The sequence below is a fragment of the Palaemon carinicauda genome, chromosome 3 (assembly GCF_036898095.1).
Source record: "Palaemon carinicauda isolate YSFRI2023 chromosome 3, ASM3689809v2, whole genome shotgun sequence".
Taxonomy (NCBI): Eukaryota; Metazoa; Arthropoda; class Malacostraca; order Decapoda; family Palaemonidae; genus Palaemon; species Palaemon carinicauda.
In genome coordinates, this window is record NC_090727.1 from 37,237,521 (window position 1) to 37,262,520 (window position 25,000).

The 25,000-nt window shown below is 41.1% G+C and overlaps 1 protein-coding gene across 2 annotated transcripts in view; it reads right to left on the minus strand.

Annotated features, from left to right (window-relative positions):
- Positions 1 to 25,000, minus strand: part of LOC137637055 (uncharacterized) — an 89,973-nt gene that overhangs the window by 1,764 nt on the left and 63,209 nt on the right. The window contains exons 1-3 of one of the 2 annotated variants that reach the window (XM_068369366.1): positions 22,186 to 22,324; positions 17,817 to 17,931; positions 1 to 350 (exon numbers count right to left, since the gene is read on the minus strand). The exon at positions 1 to 350 is cut by the window's left edge and continues 1,764 nt beyond it. In XM_068369366.1, coding sequence (XP_068225467.1) covers positions 214 to 350; positions 17,817 to 17,931; positions 22,186 to 22,278 — 345 coding nt within the window. In that variant the 5' untranslated portion in view covers positions 22,279 to 22,324 and the 3' untranslated portion in view covers positions 1 to 213. Of the gene's footprint in view, positions 351 to 17,816; positions 17,932 to 22,185; positions 22,325 to 25,000 lie in introns of those variants that run through there. The other variant, XR_011043365.1, reaches the window with a different exon arrangement.

A 25,000-nucleotide genomic window follows, 5' to 3' on the forward strand; every position in this document is an offset into this window, starting at 1 on the left:
GTATATTTTGAGCACTAGATTGTACACTGTATATAAGCTACCTTCCATAAATATTTATTACCTACTCTGTTACCTAACAGAAGTGTAAATTTCTAGACAAAAAATAAGTAATGAAAAGTTAAACTTATCTTTAAATTGAAGTCAGTTGAATCTTACATCCTTCATCCCTGTTACCAGGTTTGATATAGAAATGCTAGATTTAATCTTGTACCATCAAAGTTCCTTCAGCTTCCTTCTCCTTCCCACATCACTAAGGGAATCAGCTTGTCCACTGGGATTTTTTTGTTTTTTGTTTTTTTGTTTACTGGCTTCAGCTTTTGGATTGCAAATGTGCAGGTAAATAAACGCATCTGGAAGAAAAGGGAAATATATTTACTCCAAATATTCACCTTCAAGTCATAACCTGACTCTTAATTAATTTAATACATAAAGTAACTTTTAGGATTATTTACTAAAATAACTGGCACATTCAAATTCGAGCTTTTAGAGATCAATGTAAGAGACACTTCTGAAACTTGAACTTGACCCTGCTGTGATGTTCTTCAACAAAACTATCTAAAGGAAGAATAGTGCAAATAACGAAAGCTCGTCAAAGAATAAGACAGTTCAACTTGAATAATTATCTGCAACTATACTAGTATCAATATATAATTGCATTTAATGTATTAAGAAGTGAATAAAATTAAAATAATCATAATAAAATTTCAGCTAAGTCACTGCTATAAAAATTAAATTCAAGGGTTGCGAGTTTTAATTTTTTGAAGGATCGTAGTAAGGCAATTATAGATACAGTCGTCATCTTAGCTACTCTCAGACTTGCTTAGTCCTTGCTAATGATGTGTTGAAAACTTACTGTTCCCTGGTACAGCCCAAAATGCCAGTTGGTAAACATGGGGTATAAATCTTTTATCGAGTACCAACAGGCACACAAAGTAAGTACTGTATCAGTAAGATTTATTGATAGTGGTCTTATGGCACGCTGTCAGTGCCAAGGAGGCAATTCAACCCTAAATTAGACTAAGAGAAATCACCTGAGATACACTAAGAAGTAAAAGTTGATATGTTGGACAAAAGGTTGCATGAAAGACAGTTGGAATGAAGGAAAGGTAGAGGGGTAAAAAGAGCACTTAGGTATGGGCCACAGGGAAACCGTGAAAGCTCTTAAGGCATACCTTTAGTGCATTGCATAAGGTACACTGACAAGAATGTTCCTCGAAGGACAGAAACTAAACATTACACAAAAATTACAGTAAAAGAAATTGACAACACAGCAGTGATCCATTCACTTCATGACTGAAAAAAGGAGACATTGAAATAAAGTGAAGGTAATTCATTCTTGATAACTATCTCTGCATCATGATACTGCTTTCTGTTTTTCTCAAGGTACCAAGCATGGATTTAGCTATCATAAACCTTTTTTATATAGACATATATACCATTCAAAGGGTAAAAATTGGCATTTGTAATTTTTCACCGTTTATGAGTTTGATATATTGGACCAGGTTCTTCGAACTACACAGATTTGAAACAGTTTGTAATTTGAATTTCAGCGTCAATAACAGACAGCTTTTCAAATACAAAATATCTATTGTTTGTTGGCAAATTAGAGTGAGAACTGAATAACACTAATATAAATCTTTTCCTTTTGACATTTCTTGAAACAATAAAGAATATTAAACATAAATAGAACAAAAAGAATCACAAAATTTCCTTTTCATGATGAGTTTTGATGCAAAAGTACTTGAAGTCATGAGCAATAGGCCAACAGGTTCGGACCATGAGCTCCTAAACTGAGGAGTGCTCAGTGGTATCCTTTACTGTGAAGATGAGTGGCTTCCTTAGGAAGGAATATAGAAAACATTTGATCGGGATACTATTTGGCATGTGGCTGCTTGGCAGCCATCGGGGTTATATCAAGCCTCAATGACTTCAACTGACTGCTGAGTAATCAGTGAAATGGGAGGAAATGAGGAAGCATCTTAAGATTTTAGGGATATTGGAAGGCATTCATAAATGCTACTGACAGACTGGAACTGAGGAGTGAAATACTGGAGGTTTCTTATTCAACTGAAAGGCGAGCAGGTTGAGCGATGGTGAAAACCTGAAGTAGGAAGCCATGCAATGATGCATGGATCACAATTCTCTCTTGTACAGAGTGTGCATACTCGTACAGTCCTACTTCCTGGATGAACAATGCAAACAGTTCTACTGTGTTGTAGACTTCTCAAATGTATATCTTCTAGTTAAGAGTCTGCGAAACGACCACCTTTGTTGACAAAAATCACAAATGACAGTATTTCCGTTCAGCAATACAAACGAGTGCTTTACCAAACCTCTTGGAAATCTCACAAAGTAACCAAGTATCCACAGTATGTGTATTACTGAAACCTTGAAAAGCAGGTACATTTTTTCCACGAGTCATATCTCCAAGATAGATATGCTACTTAGGAAGGCACCTCATCCCTCAATAGTACATCTGTGGATGTAAGACTCCCCATGATTAGGATCGTCATGCCGTTACCCGGGGAGGTCACCCTGTATTCCAGCTCCAACAAAACCAGAAAGTGAAGGGAATGATAGGTGCTGACTAGTAACACTTCAGGAGCTACTGGAGCAATCACTGGGAAGCTGCCAGTGAGAAAAATATCTCTCCATTAATGATCCACAAATATGTGCAATGACCTTAGTAATTGTAGATTAAGTTTTGAAGATCATTGAGTTCATAGATTTTAACAGTTTAAAGACAGGTACCATTGGGTCCACGATTTTCTTGACATTCTCTGAAAATCTCTTATCCCCTCAAGATATTCACCACCAGATCCACGAATGGGATTGGACAATCCCCTGAAGAGGATAAAAGAATTAAAGAGCGTTGGCTAGTCTTCTGTTTGCTCTCAATCTCTCAGAGGTTAAATAGCAGTAAATGACTTAGCTTTTGTAGAGAGAATAAAAGAGCTTGGCACCACATGGTACATAGCAGAGTCACATGAGTGACTGCCCTTAGTTGATGAGGATCCTTGTCAATAACCATGCAAGCACAATGTGGCATCTCGGTCCTTGTACAAGTGCTAAGACTGGATCTGAGAGGTGACATGTTCCAATCCCTATTGCAGAAAAGAGTTGGAAGACCTTGGTGTCTGGTAAAATCTCTGAGCATGGGAAGATCATATCCTGGATTTGTCTCTGAGCGTATGAATTTCTGAGTAGTAAATCAGTTTTTACACATAAGATATCTCTAATGATGAAAGGTAACATTGAATTGGAAGACCTTTGGACTGGAAGCAACGGGAAGGAACCAATGATAGGTGATAGGTGTACTAGTTCCCTGGTGAACCAAAATTAACAACCACCTGAAGAATTAGCCCAAGTTCCAACAGTGTGGTTCCTGATTTCATAGTTCCCCCTCATATGGTTTTGATGGCATAGTTCCCGATTGCATGGTTTCTGATTGTATTGTTTTTTATCTCACCTTGCAGGTAATCCTGTTGGAAATGACTATTGTACCGAACAAGTGCAAGGGATCCTCTCTTGAAAGGAAAATATCCCAATCAGAATGGTCCTGTGAGAGCAAAACATGAATGAAAGACCATAAGGAAACCTTGGTGCTCGTGAAGGGAATATCTCATACCCTGTACAGGTAACAAGAATAATCATAGGTTTCTCTTTCACCAATATCAGCGATTGTAAAACCTGGAACGAAGTAAATTCCAGATGTTCTGTAACTCAAAAGTGACTGAAGGACAGGTACGAGAGATATTGTAGATAGGTGTCTGACAAGTGCATAGAAGACCAATACCATAGTGACTGGGCATAAAAAGAATGCTCAAGCATTGATGGAGAGAGTGGAGACCTGTGCCAAAATGGAGGGCACAGATCTTAAAGATTGTGCACCTGATGATTGTGTTTGTAGTGATCGTATGGTCAGATTGATAAGTCGAGACAAAGTGGTCTAGTGATGTCATTAAATTCATATTAATTGTTTATTTATGTACTCCACCATGCTCCTTTTGCAAGATTGTCGTTTTTGTAGCAATCCAAAGAAGAAAGGGACAAAGGCAGCAACTATAATCCTCGACGTGAGGGCTTGTGTTTGGTCTCCTATGAAACAAATTAGTAATAGCATGCACCAGGTAAGAATTATTGGAGTGGAGCACTCCGCTTACTTTACCAAGGCCATTGCCTGATTCCCTGTTACTGAGAAGACGGAACGTAACAAATATATTTTATATTTTAGGGTACCTGCAGATGGAGGTGGCCAGCATGCAGAGTTTCACTTGGTACTGTGCTCCAAGAGATTGGAAGATGATGGAAAAAGAGGATAGTTACTCTACCCTCATCCCATACTAATTCTGGGTAACGTCTGCCCTCGACCAACTACTATTTGTCGTGCAATGGAGCTGAGATATCTTAAATTAGATCTTGTACAGCCACTACATGACCTATGGGAAGGCCTGCAGGTTGCTGGGGGTTACATTTTGCAGGTAGTGGACTGTAAAGGTCATCTGATGCTTCCAAACACCCTCTGGAAATACTTGCGCCACAAGTAGTTTTCCTACAATGCTAGGGACGTATATTTATGGCCATGATATCATGAGCTTTGGGTCTACAATCTGATGGAGGAGAGTCTGGAATCAAGGCCAAATCTATGGTCTGACAATTCCAAGAAGAGACTATTTTTAGTGACCATCCTCTTGACTCTGCCCGTGCTCACAAAAAGCTTGTTTAAGTGTGGAGGACCACTAGCAGATCGTTTAAGATAATGCATCAGCGTTTATAAGTATATAATAACAATTGATCTTGGTTAAAGGATAAAGTACGAAGGATCACAATACATAAAGACCAGAATCTTGGCTCTGCTATAGCCAGAGTCCGATTCTTGGCAATGGACTCAGGGAGGATATTGAGTGTTACCTGACCACCATTCCCTGGCTGGAATATATCATAGAAGAGACCAGGTCCTTCATGGGCTTTTATAGCAAAGTCAAAACCGAGAAGGAAAAGAAAAACATCTTAAGAGTTAAGTTATGAGCTGAGGACTGACTAATGACAAGAAGCGCTCCTTTCCGAGAGCGTGGGACAAGATATGCGCTCTGAGGAGGTGGTCTAACTTTTGATTGTGGACCAGTAAGATTAACACTATATGAGGAGAGAGAGTTGGTTAAGGAAAAACTGACTCTATTCAAATGAAAGATGATGCTTGAAGCAAAACAGTATTCTGTCACAGTCGAGACTCAACAGAGTTTTTCCTCCCCGAGGTACAGCAAGCTTTGCTGTACTGAAGAGAGAGAGAGAGATGTTGAGCAATATAAGGCACCTTTTTACGATCTCAACCTTAGTGGATAGACCATTTCACCTAGCAGGAAGTGAATGACAAACTACAGGGGTATCCAGCAATCTTCTTTTGTTATTGCTTGCAAAAAGCCTCTCTGAGAGAGAAGTTCAATACCTTCCAGGTGAGAAGTCATAGGAACACAACTGACTATGGTGATTTTTTGAGTGAGGTTGCATGAGCAGTTCGGGAAAGGGGAGAATAGTTCTCGCTAAATCTCTGCAGAGAGGAATAGAAGGTCTGAGTGCTATTCTGCTTGCTACCACTGTGGATCTATCAGGTTCGTTAACCAATCTGATGAAGCCCTTCTCAAGAATTAGTATCCTTATCAGACAGAAGCAGGGGAGGGCGAATGCATAAGTGTCCCCTGAATGTCGGAAGGCCTCTAATAGAGGTGCCTGGTTACTTCGTTCTGGTTAACAGAACTCCAGAAACTTCCATGCACGAGATGTCCCAGCCCGACATCTCATCAGCAACTCCCCTAAAATCAAGACTTAGATGGCTAACTGCCAGAAAGTTTTCCTTGCCTACACTGAATCAAGTTGCAAAGGGGTATCGAGTTGTCTCACATCCAATTCCATCTACAAACTAGAGGGGCCCTCAGTAGAGTGCAGACCTCCACCAAGGCAGCTTATTTCTTGACATTTTGCTTGACCTTGACCTTGACCTTGAGATGAACAGGTATTAATTGGCACGGATTTTCCCTACACTTAAATATGAACCAAGTTTGAAGTCTCTGTGACACCGATGTCCAAACTTATGGCTTATTACGTGATGGGAATTGGACATATTGCTTAACCGTGACATTGACCTTGACCTTCCAAAATTTAATAATTTCCACCTTTTTACATACCAGTTAATCCCTGAAAGTTTCATTCTTCTACGATTAAAATTGTGGCCAGGAAGCTGTTCACAAACAGACACACACACACACAAACAGGGGTGAGTGGGTAAAACATTACCTCCTTCCAGCTTTGTTGGTTGCTCTCGCTTGCGTGATGACGTGTGTGCGAAAAAGCATAACATTATTGCTAAAAAGGAATTGGATTGTTCACGAGCCATAGTATTGTGAACATGTTCGTGAGCCTGCATGTATGAATGCCCCAATGAGGAGCACATGCAGCTGATGAAGCAATCAAACCATTGTCAGTAGTAGGATCTAGTGTAAGAGAACACATATCTGCCATCACTTGTGAACATAAACTTGAGATGATTCTATCCCGTTGGGAGTAGAGGTTTAAGGCAATAACCTTGAAGGGTTATGTCTCATGAGACTCTTTGTGCCCCGAGGACTTGACTGGGTGAGGCAGACACCACAAGAGGTCGGAGGCCAACACCATGTGCGTAATCTAAAGACCTTTCTATCCCGTAGGGAGGAGAAGAAGTCCAAGGCAGTAACCCCGAAAGATTATGTTTAACAAGACTCGTTGTGCCCTTGGAGCAAGATGGTAGGAGGCGTTGGCCGCAAGCAGTCAGCAGTCATTGCCATCTACGGTAATAAACCCCATAAACCCTCGTTGTATTTCTGCAGGTTTCCACCTCAGTGGTGAGATTTGCTGGATTTAATGGTAAACACACATGCGCAGTTATAATAGCTCATGCCAGAAACTTACTATGGGGTTGTTGGCAAGCAACCGTAGTTGCACAGACTCTGTTCAGTGAGATGAGCTCTCTAATACAGACCCTCATCACTGTAAGGAGCTCTTCTGTGCACCTTGCTAACGCTCAATTTCTCGGTTAGCTCTCTTGCATGAATAAAGTCTGTGCGTCCATGCACTGAAGCTGCATGAAACATAATTTTCGCACAGACCTACATCAGCGAGAGGAGCTCACCAATGCTCAGCGTTTATGGAGATGTGATTTGATATCCCTCCGTTTCATTCGGGACGCCTTACCGATAATTGCGTTTTACTTAACTGTCATAGTAAATACCTCTACAGTGACTTGCCTTTATCCAAGTGATTAGAAGTTGTCCCACGTTCTGCCCTTTTTTAAGAGTGGTGATGCAGATAATGTAGAGAATTACAGACCAATATCACTTTTGCCCATCATATCTAAAATTCTAGAAAAGATTGTGTCAATTCAACTCATAAAATATCTCGAGGAAAATGATTTACTGTCTCACACTCAACATGGATTTAGGTCTCATCTCTCTACTGAAACTGCGTTATTGAAAGTTACAGAAGCTATTTACAGAAATATCGACGACAAAAAGATATCTTTACTTATTCTATTGGATCTTTCTAAAGCTTTCGATAGCGTTAGCCACAATATTTTACTTAATAAATGTACACAATTAAAAATTGACCCTCTCTGGTTTAAAAGCTATCTAGAAAATCGTTACCAGTCAGTGCGATTAGGCGATGTTATATCCTCCCCTAAACCAGTAGAATTCGGAGTTCCACAGGGATCTATCTTGGGGCCAATACTTTTCCTTATTTATATAAATGATATGGCTACTGCTGTGCGAGACTGCATCTTGGTTCAATTCGCAGATGACAGTCAACTTCTAATGACTGGAGCTATAAATTAACTAAATAACTTGATAGTAAGAGCAGAAAGAATATTAGAAATGGCGAGATGTTATTTTCAAATAAATGGATTAAATATTAATGAGTCTAAAACTAAATGCATATTCATTGGCTCTAGGCAGTTCATATCCCAAATTCCTGAAGACACAAAAATAAATTTCAATGGATTTGCAATTGAGAAAAGCATTAAAGTAAAAAATCTTGGGGTATATTTTGACCAGTATATGCTATTTGACGGTCATGTAGATGAAGTTTGTAGGAAGGTAAACGGTACTTCAATATACTTAAATAGAATTAAGGACCGATTTGATAGTGAAATGCGGGGAATGGTCGTTCGGTCTCTTGCCGTGAGCATTCATGACTACTGTTTAAAGATCTGGGGCTCGACAAGTAAGCAGCAGCTGCAGCGGATACAGAGGCTTCAAAACTTTGCAGCTAAAGTAATTGATGGGAAGCCAAGAAGTATGATCATGCAACTCCAATTTTAAATAACTTGCAATAGCTGACAATCAAACAGAAGATTGATTTTGATTTATGTGTTATGACCTTTAAAATTTTACATAATCTAATTCCACCATGGCTTTTTAATCTAATAAGAGTTGGAGATAGACGTAACAGACAAACTAGATTTAATGATGACCTTTTTGTTTCAAGAACCAACACTGATCTAGGAAGCAGAGCATTTGTTGTGAGGGGTCCATCAGTGTGGAACAAACTGCCAAACCAACTAAAAGCATCAACTAATATTAACTCTTTTAAACTGAATTTGAAAAAGTATCTATTTTCCAAATAATTTTTATAGTAAAACTTTATATATATTTTAATTGAGCTCTTTTACTTTTTTACTCTATTTTAGCAGACTATTTATGTATTTTAGATTCTATTTTAAGATAAATGTTCATAACTCTAGTTTTATAAGTATCTGTATTTCATAAGCAATTTGGAAATCGAAATGTTATAATCATGCTAAAGATAATTTTAATATTATAGAGAGATATGTAACTTTTATAGCAAATATTTTATCAAGGTAAGAATTTTTTTAAGCCTCAAGTACTATTATAAAAAATTCATATTTTATATGCAAAATTTTCAATGTTTTAAATACTTTTATGATATACCTATATATGTCACAAATTCTTTATTGTTCTTAAACTTGTATAAAGTAAATCTATATTTTTATGTTTTATAATGATGTAAATTTTTATGAAGGCACATGTAAATATCTAAATTTTAAATGTAAACTACAATGTAATTTGTAGTTATTGTAATAGCCAATGTAAATATTGGAATAAAGCTTATTATTATTGTTATTATTATTATTATTATTATTATTATTATTATTATTATTATTATTATTATATCCTCATCAGTGAGAGGAGCTCTGCAACTTTCAGCATTTATGTAGACCTTTGTCAGCTAGAGGAGTTTACCCACATACCTTGCTAGCTCTCAGTGTCTGGGTGAGCTCAGACACTGCATGAAATGAAACCTAAACACTTTTCAAGACCCTCGTAAGTGGTTGGAGAGTAGTCTAGCATACTCCTACAAGAACGCACGAGCGCTCGTGTGGTAGCAAGCAAGGCTGAAAAAGGCTTTCCGTGCGCTGACCCACAGCAGGAAAAACTAGCTCTTCCCTGTATGAAGAGGAAAGCCCGAGGTGGAGGTCCCAAAGGACCTGACCTAAAAAAAATCAGTGAGCTTTGCTGTGCCCTATGGGTACAATGGTCAGAGGCAGCGGCCGCAAGCAGTCAGCAGGCATCCCTATCTGCAGCAATAGCCTAGAACGGTTATAGGTGATAAGACTTGTTGTGCCCTGGGAGCACGAGGCCAGAGGCAGCGACCACAATTTGTAAGTAGGCATCACCATCTGCAGCAATAACTCTGAAAGGATATTGTTCATGAGACTCGTTATGCCCTGGGGGCATGATGGGAAAGGCGGCAACCACAAGTGGTTGGCCGACATCAACATCTGCAGAAATAACCTTGAAAGGTTATATCTTGCAAGAATTATTGTGCTCTGGTGGCACAATAGGAGAGGTGATGACCATAAGCAATTGGCAGGCATCACCATTTGGGTGCTCCAGAAAGCTGGAACAAGGTTCGACAAATCAAGCATTCGTTCCGAATCTACAATGTGGTAACACATGGGTGAGGAGGCCCTATCTCATAAACGAGAAAGGTGCTCAACACCAAGCGAGAGTCAACTGGCTTCATATGGTGCAAGACCTCAGTACGCTAAGCGAACTCAGGTTGAGGGTTTAAAACGTAATCAGCAAACTTCTAAGACTAACTGAGGTCAACTTCTGGGTTCACCTTGAAAGGATCCCCGACTGGTTGTAACTCTAAAGACTACCAGTCTACAACTGCTCTAGATAGTAAGCAGGAGCTGGAGGAACCAAGGGCGATGAGCAGATGCAGAGTGTTGCAGTTAGGGCCGCAAGAAGCTTAGGTAATTCTCCCTACCAAGTGTCAGAGGTGAAGACCATCGTCAACCCCTGGAGAGGCAGGTTTGTGCTCTTTCTGAGCCTCTAACTGTAACACCCTCGAAAATGATTTCTTGGCAGTGAGACCCAAAAGCCGTAAAGAAGGCAAGAGTTGCAGCAATGGGAGAAACTTCCCCGGTTGTGGGCAATGTTGCTTCGCTAAGGGAAGTAACAGTATCCACACCTAAGGGTTGTCCAGAGGTCAGTTGGTTAACGTTATTACTCGTTTGTCCTCCAGAGGAGGCTGAATAAGCACAGATAATGGGGAGGGAAAGAGACCCTGGAGGAAGAAGGCGGGTTTTCCGTGATTATGTCTTCCACAGAACAGGGAGGATAACCACTCCCTGAAAAAAAAAAAGAATCAAAGTAAACAGTCAGTTCATGTAACAGGTTGAGGGGAGAGAGAAACGGAACATGTGTACTCTACCAAGTCAAAAGAATAACTAACGGCATTTCTCAGGTATGAGTGTGCGCGGGGTGACTAGTCTACCTACCCCTCCCCCAACTATATTATACTGTAACTTGCTAAAAAGTTTTATTGCTAGTTTTAGCTTCACCAGAGAAATATGACAAACTTATAAGAGTTTGTATTTTTCCTAACATACAAGCCCTAATAATTTACTATAGGAGATATTCTAGCACAAGCTGGAAAATACGGCATAAAACTTTAACAAGGGCATTAACGACCGGGCCGGAAGTTATCCACCTGTTAGGAGTGGGGGACTGCCGGTTGGTAGCTACTGATTACCTTCAATCGGATTCTAGCTAGGACTATTTTTAAGGGGCGGTGACGGAGGGAAGATTTGAGTAAAGAATTTGGGTTTGTATGTTAGGAAAAATCCAAACTCTGTTATAGGTTTGCCATTTGTTCCTACACTAAAAACAAACCCTCATTCTTTACTATAGGAGACTTAGTCTTGAGGTCAGGGTGGACGAGGAGTTCCCTATTCCTAGGGAAGATAGTCCTCAGACTAGACTCTTTTGATGAAAAAATCTCCCATTATCTTTTCTTTGTAGATCCCCATAATCTTAGCACGACTGAAAGTTTGTAATTATGTGGAAACAAATGTTTCAGGATGAAGAGGATTGGGAACATACGTCTTGAGCCCTATCATACTTAGGATCCCCCTGACCTTGAAAAGGGGAACCCTCGTAACTACGAGTATAACTTATACCCTGTGAGAGGAGTCAGATGAGTTTCATATATTATTTAAATTGGCGAGTCCAGCTGAAACCAGTTACAGAATAGGATACCCAGATGGGAGGAATAAGGAAGGTGTAGAAGATAGATGGATGTCTTTCTAAAACCTAGTGTAACACAGAATCCTCGACCAATGGCTACTGTCCCCTGAAAGGGCGTAAGGTAGCAACAGCACCTGTTGACCTGCCACAATAGGCCCTGTAGAAAAGGTGTTTAGAGACCTATGTGTCACATCGGATAAATAGTGAGAGGTGAATGTAGATTGGCGTTTCCAGACTCCAGCTCTTAAGACTTGGGAGACTGAAAAATTCTTCTTAAATGCCAGTGAGGCAGCCACTCCCCTAACTTGATGAGCTTTGGGTTGAGCATCCTCTGGGTCTCTGTGAATGGCTCTCGCAATCACTTTCATGAACCAGAAAGAGATGGTGTTGCGAGAGATTCTCTTCTTTACCTTGTTGGTACTGAGGAAGAGATGACGGAGGCGTGGTCTGAAAGGTCTAGTGCGCTTCAGGTATTTCCTTAGCGCCCTGACTGGGCACAGTAGCAATTGGTCAGTATCCTGTGTTACCATATTGAGGCTGGAAAATTGAAATTCTCTAAACCTTTCATCGGCCGATGAAGGATTCTCAGTTTTGGCCACAAAGCCTGGCACGAAGTTGAGCGAGACTTCTCCCCCATCCTCTAGAATGGGTGACTTCATAGGATAGACAATGAAGTTCACCAACCCTTTTTGCTGAGGCCAGAGCTACTAGGAAGACGGTCTTAAGGGTTAGGAAGTAGTCAGAGGTCCTATTTAAGGGCTCATAGGGTGGTCCCTTCAAGAAACCTAAGACCAGGGACACGTACCAAGGTGGTGGTCTAATCTCAACTGGGGGGCAATATCTCTCAAAACCTTGAATCAACAAGGTGATATCTTCTGAGGTGGAAAGGTCAACCCCTCCCAGTCTACAGATGAGGCTTAAGGCTGAACAATAGCCTTTAATTGCAGAGACTGAGAGGAGTTTCTCCTCCCTAAGGTACACCAGGAAGTCTGCCACTAATGGAAGAGAGGGATCGAGTGGAGACACACCTCGCCCTCTACACCAAGCTGCAAACACTCTCCATCTTGCTTGGTAGAGGTTTGTGGAAGATTGGCGCAGGTGCCTGGACATGTGCTCAGCCACCTTCTCTGAAAAGCCTCTGCTTCTGAGGAGAGACTGGACAGCCTCCAAACATGAAGCTTCAGAAAGTGGATTATCTCGTGGGGGATACCACTGTGTGGCTGCGTAAACAGAAGGGGTTCTGGTGGCAGAAACCTTGGAACTTGAACCAGCAGGGAAAGAAGGTCTGCATACCACTCTCTGCTTGGCCATGCCGGAGCTATTAGAGTTAGCTTGCAGTTCCGGGAGGTCCTGAGTTTGTTGATCACCCTTCTGAGCTGGCAAAAGGGTGGAAAGGCATAAGCGTCCAGGTTGTCCCAGGAATGTTGAAGGGCGTCCTGGATCGCTGCCTGATATCTGGAACTGGGGACCCGTAGCGGGGAAGTTTCGCATTCAGATAAGCGGCAAACAGGTCTATTGCGGGGAAACCCCACAAAGCTATTACTGCCTTTGCTACTCGAGGATCCAAAGACCATTCGCCACTCAACACTGGGTGATGCCTGATCAGTTGATCCGCCACGATGTTTCTCCAGCCCTTAATAAACCTGGCCGTGAGAGAAATGTTGTGACCTTCCGCCCACTGGCAAATCTGGACCGCTAGCAGACAGAGTTCTCTTGCCAGAGTACCACCTTGTTTGTTGATGTACGAGACGGCTGTGGAGTTGTCGCTCATCAGCACCACCTCTCGTCCTTGTAGATCTTTTACGATGAATTTTAGGCCTTTCCAGGCTGCTAATAATTCCAGGTGATTTATGTGGAGAGTTTGCTCTATCAGAGACCAAACTCCTGATGCTAATTTCGGGCCTAGGTGGGAACCCCAGCCCCGTAGCGATGCGTCCGAAAAGAGTTTTAACTTCTGACTGAGGCTTAGGAGGGGAATTCCCTTTAGGGTATTCTCTCTCTGGTTGACCACCAATGAAGATCTTGTAACACCAGAGCTGGAACTTCCACTGACAAGAATGGGGAATCGATCTTTTGAGACCAATGGGTCTTCAGATGCCACTGGAGATTTCTCATTCTCGATCTTCCACCTGGAACTGATTTTTCCAGGGAGGAAAGATGACCCAGAAGACTCTGCTAAGACTTGGCTGTAGGCGGTAGTGGAGACAAGAGATGGGCGATGGATTGATCCAGTCTCCGAAGTCTGTCTTCCGAAGGGAACACCCTCCCTACCTGGGTATTGATGGACATACCCAGATAGTTTAAGACTTAGGTTGGAGTCAAGCAAGACTTCTCTGCATTTACAAGGATCCCCAGGTCCTTGCAAAGGTCTAGAAGTCTTCTCAGGTGATCCAGAGCTAGCTCCCTGGATGAGGCCAGTAGCAGCCAATTGTCCAGGTATCTTAGCAGACATATTCTGTGCTTGTAAGCCCACAAAGATACGAGTTCGAAAACCTTCGTAAAGACCTGTGGGGTGGTCGAGAGGCCGAAGCATAGGACTTTGAACTCGAAGATTCGACCCTGAACCAGAAAGCGCAGGAATTTCCGAGATGTGCGGTGGATCGGCACTTGGAAATATGCATCTTTCAAGTCCTCTGATGCCATAAAGTCTCCTGGACGCACCGCTTGGGTCACGGAGGCTGCTGTCTTCATTTTGAATGGAGTTTGCTTCACAAACTGGTTCAAGGTCGAGAGATCGATTACGGGTCTCCAACCTCCCAAGGCTTTCGCTACTAGAAAGAGGAGACTGAAAAACCCCGGGGAGGTGTTGGAGACCTCTTGAATGGCACCTTTTAGGAGCATCCTCTGGATCTCCTGAGCTAGGGCTTGCAGTTTTCCTGGATCCCAAGTGATCTGGGAGGATGAGATCGGGGGAGGAATTAGAGGAGGAGGAGAGTCTATGAAGGGGATGCGGTACCCCCAACGAAGCACCTTGATGGTTCATTGCATGGCCACCATAGCCTTCCACCTCTTCCAACTCCCCTGCAGGCACCCCCCTATGCACTGTGAGGGGGGAGCTGTGACCCTATTTCTGTCTAGGGTTCCTCCCTCTGCCTTTAGCCTTAGGAGGAGCCGACTTTCCTCGGCCCATGGGTTTGGCTATAAAAGAGGGGCGGCTGAGGCTTTTGGCTGGGAGTGAAGTTGCGGTTATGGTTTTGGGTTGTGGAGTTGGCTGCTGTTGCATTGTGCGAAGGGAAGCAGCCTTTTGCATTGCCGTGTCCTGTGTCTCTTTCCTCCAAGTATCTAAGGCAGAGGAAACTGTCTGTTTAGAAAAGAGGAGAGGTTGCAGAAGATTGGAGTTCCTCAAATCTGACTTCTCGGTCTTACCGATGCTCCTATGAAGTGTGGAAACCACTGATTCCCTCCTTTTTAGAATCCAGTTGCCCCACGTGGTTGCAGTCGTAACAGTTAGGAAGTCCATTGTTTTGGTCCCAGCTGCTAGGACTTCCTACAGGAACAGCATGGAGTTTTGGTTTGATAGGTCTTCGTGACTCGCTAGGTAGCCGATTGTGCCTGACCATGTGTCAAACCAGGATAATGCCTCCAGGAGGGACATTGAAGCTGCTTCCATTGCCGAGGCTTCTGTGGCTGTGAAGGAGACTGGGAGAGAAGAGAGTCTCTATGCAGAGCAGCCAGGTGTGAGCCTTGCCATGAGGGGATCCAGGGTCAGAGGAGAACGATTGGCGTCTCTGACCTTGTAAAAACGCTTTTGCCCTGAAAATGGAAATCGCAGAAGTTTATGGGATCCTTGAGACTTCAAGGAACCCGTTTCCCATGAGACCGCTTGCGAGACCTTCCTCAGACGGCCTGCAGTGTGAATAGACCAGGGAATTTCGATTCTGATCTTAGGGTTAGGTGGATGACGTCATAATCTGTCTAAAGCTGGAGCGTCAGTATTTCGCGGTGACAGATGTAAATCCCTGAGGCCCGAGATATTACACATCATTCTTAGAGCCCTCAGATAGGAGGACTCTAAATCCTTTGATGGTTTTTCTTCCGAGGAATCTTCCGGTAGCGCTAATTCATCGCTAGGGAGGGCGATAGAAGCCCGTGTGTATGGAAGTAATGGCGACGTAGAATACTCTATAGCCGTTATTCCAAAGGAAGGCTGACCGCTGGCTAATGGCGCCGGGCGCTCCTGATCTTGCCTGGAAGTCGATGGTCTAGGCGTAGGTGACCGAATTAATGGTACTGTCTCAGTAAGAGGTTGCATTGATCGGCGGTCTGGCCTTTTTCCTCTGTTTTCAACTGAGGAGAAGAAGGGTTGAACCCCTGCTTCTTCTTCCGAGGTTCTCGTGAGGCTCCTATTCCGTAACTTGTTAGGAAGTACGGGAACTGGAGCTGTTCTGTCTGAAACGTGAGGGCGAGGTAAATGACCCCGCGCGGATATGTCCGGAGACTTGCGCGATCGGGAGGTTGAAGGATGGGAGCGCTCTCTCTCTCTTGATACAAAGCAACGGTGAGAAGAAGTTCTCTTTCTCGCTTCCCTAGAGCGATCTGAACTCCTCAAGTTAATATGTGAAGGAGAGGGATCACGCTCAGAGTGCTCTCTTTCCTTGGTTGCGCTCCGGGCGCGATTAGATGAAAAATCGCTCCAACGGGAGAGCTTATTACGCTTAGGAGAACTCTCTCGTGACGAAGAGCGAGAACGTCTCATAGAGCTCTTCTTCTTACAGCGCCCAGATGATCCTTCGCGAGAGTAAGACGATCGCGAGGCAGAACGATGACGCGAGGATGCACTCTTCTTATGTTTATGATGAGAGTGCTTATCGTCTCTCGGCGAGCCATTTCGTGAAGAGATAGAAGGCGAGGAAGAGCGAGAACAATAACGTCTCTTCCTATGTCGCCTCTCTCTCCGACGAGAACGTCTGGGGGAAGGAGAGCGAGCTCTCCTTTTCCTCTTCTCTCTCTCCCTCCTAGCCTCAGAGGAGGACGAAGACGATGAGGAGGAGGAGGAGGGGGAGGTATAGCAATGATCGCGCTTGTGACCTTGTGGTTTCGTAGAAGCGCAAGCAAGATGCGAAATAGGCGCCGTGGGAGCTGAAGTTACTACATTTGCCGACACTTCAGGGGCCGCCGACTGGGTTGACGGGGTGTAGGCGAGGTCCGGAACTCCCGAAGGTTCCAAAACAGAAGGGACCTAAGGTAAGCCAGTGCTCGCGAGGAACTGGTTCCATGCTTCCACCGACGGAGAACCAGGAAGTCCAAGGGCAGGCCATACCGCTTGTACGTGTTCTGGAATAGAAGCGGTAATAGAGTTATTCCCATTGGTGGAAGAAATTGTCCCACTGGGAGGGGCAACGTGATCCACCTGACCAGGGGGAATAGGGGTCAAGTCAATGGTGCCGCTCTTCCTTGACTTACCCCCGGCAAGGAAGAGTCTGAAGGGAGAGATCGAGAGGCCGAAGAAGAGGCCTGAGACTCCTTACCTTTCGATAGCAAACCTGGAGGTAACAAATCTTTCTTGGATATCTTCTTCTTCCTCTTCACGAACTTATCCCACTGAGGGGGCGACCATTCTCTACATACTTGGCAGGGGGAGCCTTCAGAACACCTATGACCTCTGCATGAAGGGCATAGGGAAGGAGGATCCACCTCCGGTGGTGACATGAATGTACCACAAGATTTCGGAGGAATCCCGGGACACTTCCTCATAATAGAGGACATCACATCTAATAAAGAAAATAAAAAGAAAAAGTTAATCAAAAACACACTAAAGAAAGGCTAGTCTGCCAGTCAAACAAAAGCAGGAGCAGCGGTGCTACCACTGCGATGGCTAGAATTCGATTGAAGGTATTCAGTAGCTACCGACCGGCAGTCCCCCACCCCTAACAGGTGGATAACTACTATTTTCAACGTCGCGCTAGAATATCTCCTTGAGTAAAGAATGAGGGTTTGTATTTAGTGTAGGAACAAATATTCATATTAAAAGAGCAAAATGGTTTTATTAGGAATTGGAACAAAGGAATTTTAGATAGCATAACCCCATCCACATAAGTTATTATATCCTAGAATTCCACATTTTTTAGTTAGGATGCCAGAGAACTTCAAATCAATCAATCTACATTTTTTTACTTTACTTACCAAGGAGCTGCAACTACCTGGAGTAGCCTTTCTGATCCCAGAATTGTTTACATATAAACCCAAAATCGAAAACATTGTCCCATGAAAGAAATTTACATTAATCCTTACCTGAGACTGGGAGGTCGAAGACTGAGGTGTTTCTGTGGCTGAAGGGACTATTGCTTGGAGTCAATAATGTAGCTGCCTCCTGCAGGAAGTTTTGGAATACTTCCTGTCTCTTGTTCTGTTGAATTAATAGATTTTTTATTACTATAGGTCCAAATATGAAGAAAAAAAATGGTACCAAAACTGGAATTTACAGATATTTTACCCTGGTGAATGATTATATTGTGAGGGGGTATTGGGTAAAAAATTTCTCTTTTACTCCCTTAGGGAGAACATATCTCCATATCTGATCCTAGCCTTTTCAGGTGCTGGGTATATGCACCTGTATCAGGATCTACACGGAGCTCTGAGTAATTAACATGGATTTATAATAACGTTACTTGGAAAATTCACTCAAATTTGATAAAATACTTTTTTATTTTTTTTTAACCCAGGAGTATCCATATTCCTTAGTTAATCCCCCAATGAAATTAATAATAATTGGGTCTCCAGCTCTATGCCGCCGTACAACTATACTGTACACCAGACAAAGGTCTTCCTCAATTATATTCATACCTCCGGACTTGAATTTATTCACTTAAATGTCATTGACAGGCCCTACAAGAGCCTATTAGTCTTGGCAATAAATTTCTAAAACTTCCAAGCAATGAGATCTACATCTAATCAACATTTGTTTTATGAAGTCAAGGTTATGGGTCACACTGTCATGCCTAAAGGAAATTTGAAGGAAATGCTTCACTTCACCATTATATGAACCCTTTCTATGGGAGTTCTTTTGATAATTACATTTATTGTATGGCTAGAAGCACACTGATTACCTTTTATTCTGAATACTCATGGCTTTCATTTGGTTAAGCATAACACAGGTGATGGACTGAATCCATGCTGTTGGGAAAACTTGTAAGCACCAGCTTTTTTTTTTTTTTTTTTCGGCAAAGCTCTGATGTTACATCTCACTCCTTCAGGTAACAACTTTGGCATAATACAGACATAGTGGAGGTGATGACAAGGGTGAATATTCAGGAAAACATGTGAGAACTTATTCATAAAAATTTCATAGTATACATCTATTGGTTGTAATTGCTAGGTAATGATTATGTTGGAGAAAATCTAGAAAACTTCCACAAGCAATGGCAAATACCATTGAGCATTAAGACACTATGAACTTCCTAAACATCAATATTGAACTTTAGAAACAACATTCCTGTTCACATTTTTATTAATTGATACAAATGCACTCAAAAAACTTGTACACAATCATATCTTATAGTAAATTCTTATTACCATCATAGTAAAGTATTATATCATTACCCTTCTTACTACATATACTGTATATTTAGGCAAACGTCTCAACTTGACAATAGCAATATATTTTCTATTTCATCAAACAACAAAACCAGTAACAGACTCAGTAATCCTGAGTCACTCAAACGAGTAGATTAATAAAAAATTTTATCTTTAAGCAGAATTTCTGCAAATGCAATATAATCATGATTAGCGAGTCTCCTTAATCTTGAAGTGATCAATTACTTCAAACTAGTTTCCTTACATGTTCATTGCATATAAAACATTCTTTACAAATCAAACAGCAATTTATCAGGAAAGTTGGAGAAGTTTGTAACATCAGTCAATTAACCCGTAGCTTACTTTTTAAGTTAGTCTAAGGCTTTTCTTTTATTCATCTTTGCCTGAAGCTGTAGCTCAGCTTCGGCTGTGGATCACAAGAGGCCAGATAGAATTAAAAGGTACATTCCTCACTTTCATCCCATATTTACTGTACTAGACATTGTAGAGTAGGTAAGCAAGATAAGCTAAGGTATGGTAAGGGAGGGGTGGGTAAGGGAAGGGAGGTGAGGTGAGGTAAGGTAAGGGAAGAATGGGTAAGGGAAGAATGGGTAAGGGAACTGTGGGAAGGGAAGTGTGGGTAGGGTAAGGTAAGGTAACAGAGCGTAACGTAACAGAACATAACGTAACAGAGCATAACGTAACAGAGCATAACATAGCAGAGCGTAACGTAACGTAACAGAGCGTAACATAACGTAACAAAGTGTAACGTAACGTAACAGAACGTAACAGAACAGAACGTAACAAAACGTAAAGTAACGTAAACGTAACAGAGCGTAACGTAACAGAGCGTAACGTGACGTGACGTAACAGAACGTAACATAACAGAGTGTAACGTAACGTAACAGAGCGTAACGTAACGTAACAGAACATAACGTAACGTAACACAGCATAACGTATGGTAACGTAAGGTAACATAACTGAACGTAAGGTAACGTAAGGTAAGGTAAGGTTAGTTAAGGTAAGGTAAGTTAAGGTAAGGTAAGTTTAGGTAAGGTAACGTAACGTAAGGTAATATAAGGTTAGCATAAGAATAGTTAGCCAAGGTAACGGTAAGGATAGTTAGTTAAGGTAACGGTAAGGATAGTTATCTAAGGTAACAGTAAGGAAAGTTAGCTAAGGTAACGGTAAGGAAAGTTAGCTAAGGTAACGGTAAGGAAAGGTAGCTAAGGTAACGGTAAGGAAAGGTAGCTAAGGTAACGGTAAGGAAAGTTAGTTGAGGAAAGGATAGTTAGCTAAGGTAACGGTAAGGAAAGTTAGTTAAGGAAAGGATAGTTAGTTAAGGAAAGGATAGTTAGCTAAGGCACGGTAAAGGTAAGGGTAAGGATAGTTAGCTAGGGGTAAGGATAGTTAGCTAAGGGTAAGGATAGTTAGCTAAGGCAAGGTAAAGGTAAGGGTAAGGATAGTTAGCTAAGGGTAAGGATAGTTAGCTAAGGGTAAGGATAGTTAGCTAAGGGTAAGGATAGTTAGTTAGGGGTAAGGATGGTTAGCTAAGGCAAGGTAAGGGTAAGGATAGTTAGCTAAGGCAAGGTTAAATATAGTTAGCTAAGGCAAGATAAAGGTAAGAGTAAGGTTAGGTTAGGTAAGGTAGGGTAAGGGTAGGTAAGATATGGGGAGGGTAGGTTAGGTTAGGTAAGGTAGGGTAAGGGTAGGTTAGGTTAGGTAAGGTAGGGTAAGGGTAGGTTAGGTTAGGTAAGGTAGAGTAAGGGTAGGTAGGGTAAGGGTAGGTAGGGTAAGGGTAGGTTAGGTTAGGTAAGGGTAGGTTAGGTAAGGTGAAGGTAGGTTAGGTAAGGGTAGGTTAGGTAAGGTGAAGGTAGGTAAGGTGAGGGTAGGTAAGGTAAGGGTGGGTTAGGTAAGGTGAGGGTAAGGTAGGCTAGCTAAGGTAAGGTAGATTAAGTAACAGTAGGCAAGGTAAGGGCAGGTTAGGGAAGGTAAGGATAAGTTAGCTAAGGGATGGTAAGGGTAGGTTAGCTAAGGTAAGGGTAGGTCAGCTAATGTAAGGGTAGGTTAGCTAAGGTAAGGGTAGGTCAGCTAATGTAAGGGTAGGTTAGCTAAGGTAAGGGTAGGTCAGCTAATGTAAAGGTAGGTTAGCTAAGGTAAGGGAAGGTAAAGGGTTTCAGGAGTGAAGGTAAGGGACAACAGGAGGGAAGGTAACGGGTAGCAGGAGGGAAGGTAAGGGGTAGGAGGAGGAAAAGTATGAAAAGGGGTAAAAGGAGGAAAGGTAAGGCAAGGGTAGGTTATATAATAGTAAGACAGGTAGGCTAAGGGTAGGAAAGGTAAGCTAAGGGTTGGTAATGTGAGATAAGAGTAGGTAAGGTTTGGGTATGTAAGATAACGGTGGGTAAGACATTAATAGGTAAGGTAAGGTAAGGGTAGGTTCTGTAACTTTGGACGGAGAAGCTTAGACTAAGAAACGTCATTTTCGTAGCTACTGTACATTTTCAAAAGCACTTTCTTGTTTAATGTGTTGGAATTCAGCAATTGATGTGAACCATATTTTCTCCTACTGATTATATTGTTAGAATTGAGGTTTCTGATAACTCCTGATATTGAAATTGACTCAATTCCGTTTTTCATAACTCAAGAGCTGTTTCTTACTGTTGTATTTCAATCATTTTTAGATACAGAGGTTGAAAAAACCCTTAATAGGAGTAGTTTCCAACAATATTGAATGTTAAAACAAAATATTAACAACAGAGCTTATTTTGGAAATAATCTTTGTAAATTTTGTGTTGGTCATTTGATTTAAGTGTCTGCTTTAGGCCTATAGCCAGTTCAAATCATATTTTAAATACACCCATACACCCAGAGCGAATATGTACTGCTAAGCCTACTCTAAGTGTGTATATATATATATATATATATATATATATATATATATATATATATATATATATATATATATACATATATATATGCCTAGGCTATAAAATACACTCTCTCAGACTAGTTTCACACCGAGAGACGACGACTTTCACTGTAAAATTATTTGACTGACAAAGTTATTAGGCATTATTGGAAGCCTTACCTTCACAGTAATGGGAAACAAGAATTGCATGGCGCAATCTAATATATCGGCGTTCCATGATGCTGGAAGAGAATAACAAGTGACAGGAGACATAACTGTTTACTGTTCCAATCTTTCAGGAACTGTTTACATCCCTAAAAAGGTTCCAACAATGTCCAGCGAAATTTTAGTCTTTTTCACTTATATATTCCGCAATATCAATCATCTTGACACATCTTATTTTATTAAAATCTGCACTGAATTGTCGATATAAACTGGAACTAAAACTAGCAGTAGTAAGGTTAATAATAGTGGAATAGATTATTATTTTAGGAAGATGTATACTGTAGAAAGAGTTCGAAGAAGTAGAGAGAGATAAGAAGATTTTTTGTGTACAATACGTAGAACACAGTAAATGGAGTTATATTATTTAATTTTTAGTTATCCTATATAAAATAAGATGAAATATATATAAGTAGAGAAACTTATGATAGAGTCAGTATCAAGATATAACTAAAGAGATCATTTTCATTAAATCCGTAAATCTTTAGCTGTGGTCTACTTTAAGGATAAGATCATCTCTGGATAATTTTTCAACCTGGGCCTAAAATAATAAATATGTTTTCTTGTGATAATACAAGGAAAAACAATTTGTCATAACAAGCATGAGGAAATTAGCTCTCTCTCTCTCTCTCTCTCTCTCTCTCTCTCTCTCTCTCTCTCTCTCTCTCTCTCTCTAACTTGACAAGGTTCCATAGTGGATATCTGTGCAAGAGTGCCTTATTTATTGTTGGTGTTTATAGTGGTTGTAGACCAATCATCTAACTTCCTTCAGATCCGGATATATACACATTTAAAGGTTTCTGAGTAACCTCCTTGTAGTCTAAAGGTGCTCCTACCTTTAGATAATAAAACTTTAATTAATTATCTTACAAACAATACTTACTGTATATTTTCTTTTAAATTCTTTGCATTACTGAACGTTCAGATAATATATAATAGCTTTGTACTCAATTTATATGACTAGATATCACCGTAAACCGTATACTAATTACATTTTAGAAGAGCATCTTAAATATATCATGCGAGAAGGGTCACTGAACTATTCGCTATTAGTTTATTAAACAATGTTCATGTACATTCGCCATAAATAAACTATAATTAATATCTGTTGTATATCCTATATTGACAAAGGTATGAGAAATATTCAATTTACTGGTTTTGGTAACATTAATGAAGGCTAAAACAAATTCATAAAACATTACAAGTAAATACGGACAGTCCTTGATACTTCTAGTCCTTCACAATTACTTACTCATACATAGGTTTGAAGACATTAAGAGATGGAGAGAATATTTTGAATAACTACTAAATACTGAAAGAGAAGGGGATGGGAGTGTGCAACAGCAGATATGGTGGAGAAAGATCTCACGGTGGAGGACATCGGAGACAGAAGGAATTAGAAACGGCTTTCAAGAAATAAAGACCCTGCATACCGGGAAAAGCTTAGTCGAAGAAGAAGAAGAAGAATTAAATACTGAAAATGAGAGAGAGGAAGGAACTGAGAGAAGAACGAAGGTTGGGGCGCTCCAGTGATGGAGATAGGGAATGCAGAAGTGAAGCGAGCATTGAGTAGATGAAAAATGATAAAGCACCAGGTCCATTAGAGTCCAAAATTGGAATGGTCATGTTACTAGTTACAGAGGGGGGAAATTGGATACTGGGTCTATTTAGAGAAGTATGGGAAGAGGAAATAACGCCTAAAGAATGGGAGGAGAGTCTAATGTCATCTATTTTTTAGCACAAAGGTGATGTCATTGAATGTGGTAACTACGCGGTAATTCAAGTAACAGAGCAATGTTTGAAGGGTTTTGAGAGGGTACAAGATGAGAGACTGAGAGAGATCATAAAGATTGGGAAAAGGCAGTGTAGATTCATGATGGGAAGAGTACTGTGGATGCCATCCTTAGAGTAATGCAGTTACAGGCTCCTCTGTGCTTTTGGGGATCTAGAGAAGGCTTATGATAGAATACCAAGAGAAGTGATGTGTTGCTGCTTGACGTAGAGGAAAGTTCCAGTCTCCCAGACAAGTTGGTTAGAATGGTAGAGATGATGTACAAAAGAACAAGGCCAAAAGTGATAACAGCTGTAAGGGAAACTGAAACCTTTGAATTTAGAGTTAGATTACACTAGGTGTTGGCATTAAGCCCAATTTTATTATTGGAGATCATGGATGTACTAAAGTGAAGAGATCAGAAATGAAGGGTGTGGGAGTTGCTATATGCAGAGATTTGGTGATTACCGCTGAAAATGAGGAAAAATGAAAGAGAATAGTTGTAGAGTGCCGAGAGACTTTGGAGAGGGGTGGCTTGAGAGTAAATGGAGAACAGTAAGGAGAGTATGGACAGTATAGCCAGTCATAAAACAGGTGAAACATTTTAGATACTTAGGATATATTATAAGTCAGGAGGGAGGATGTGAGGTCGAACTCGAAAATAGTATAAAAACAGCTTAAGGGAAGTGGAAGGAGGTGTAAGTGATAAGAATATGGCAATGAAGCTGAAAACCAAGATCTATAGCACAGTAATAAGACCAGAGTTGTATGGATTAGAAATGTCAGTTCTAAGACAAAAAGAGGAAGAGAGAACTCAGATGAGAATTAATCATTCATGAGCGACATTTAAGAAAATTCCTAGTTTAAAACGAGAAGAGACTTCTTAGTGCAGCTATAGATGATTTGATCATTATCTTAGTTTTTAGTTACTAGACCTATGATAGTTTTCAATTTTCAATTTCTAAACTGGATATGAAAATATATTGTAGCATAAAACTTTGA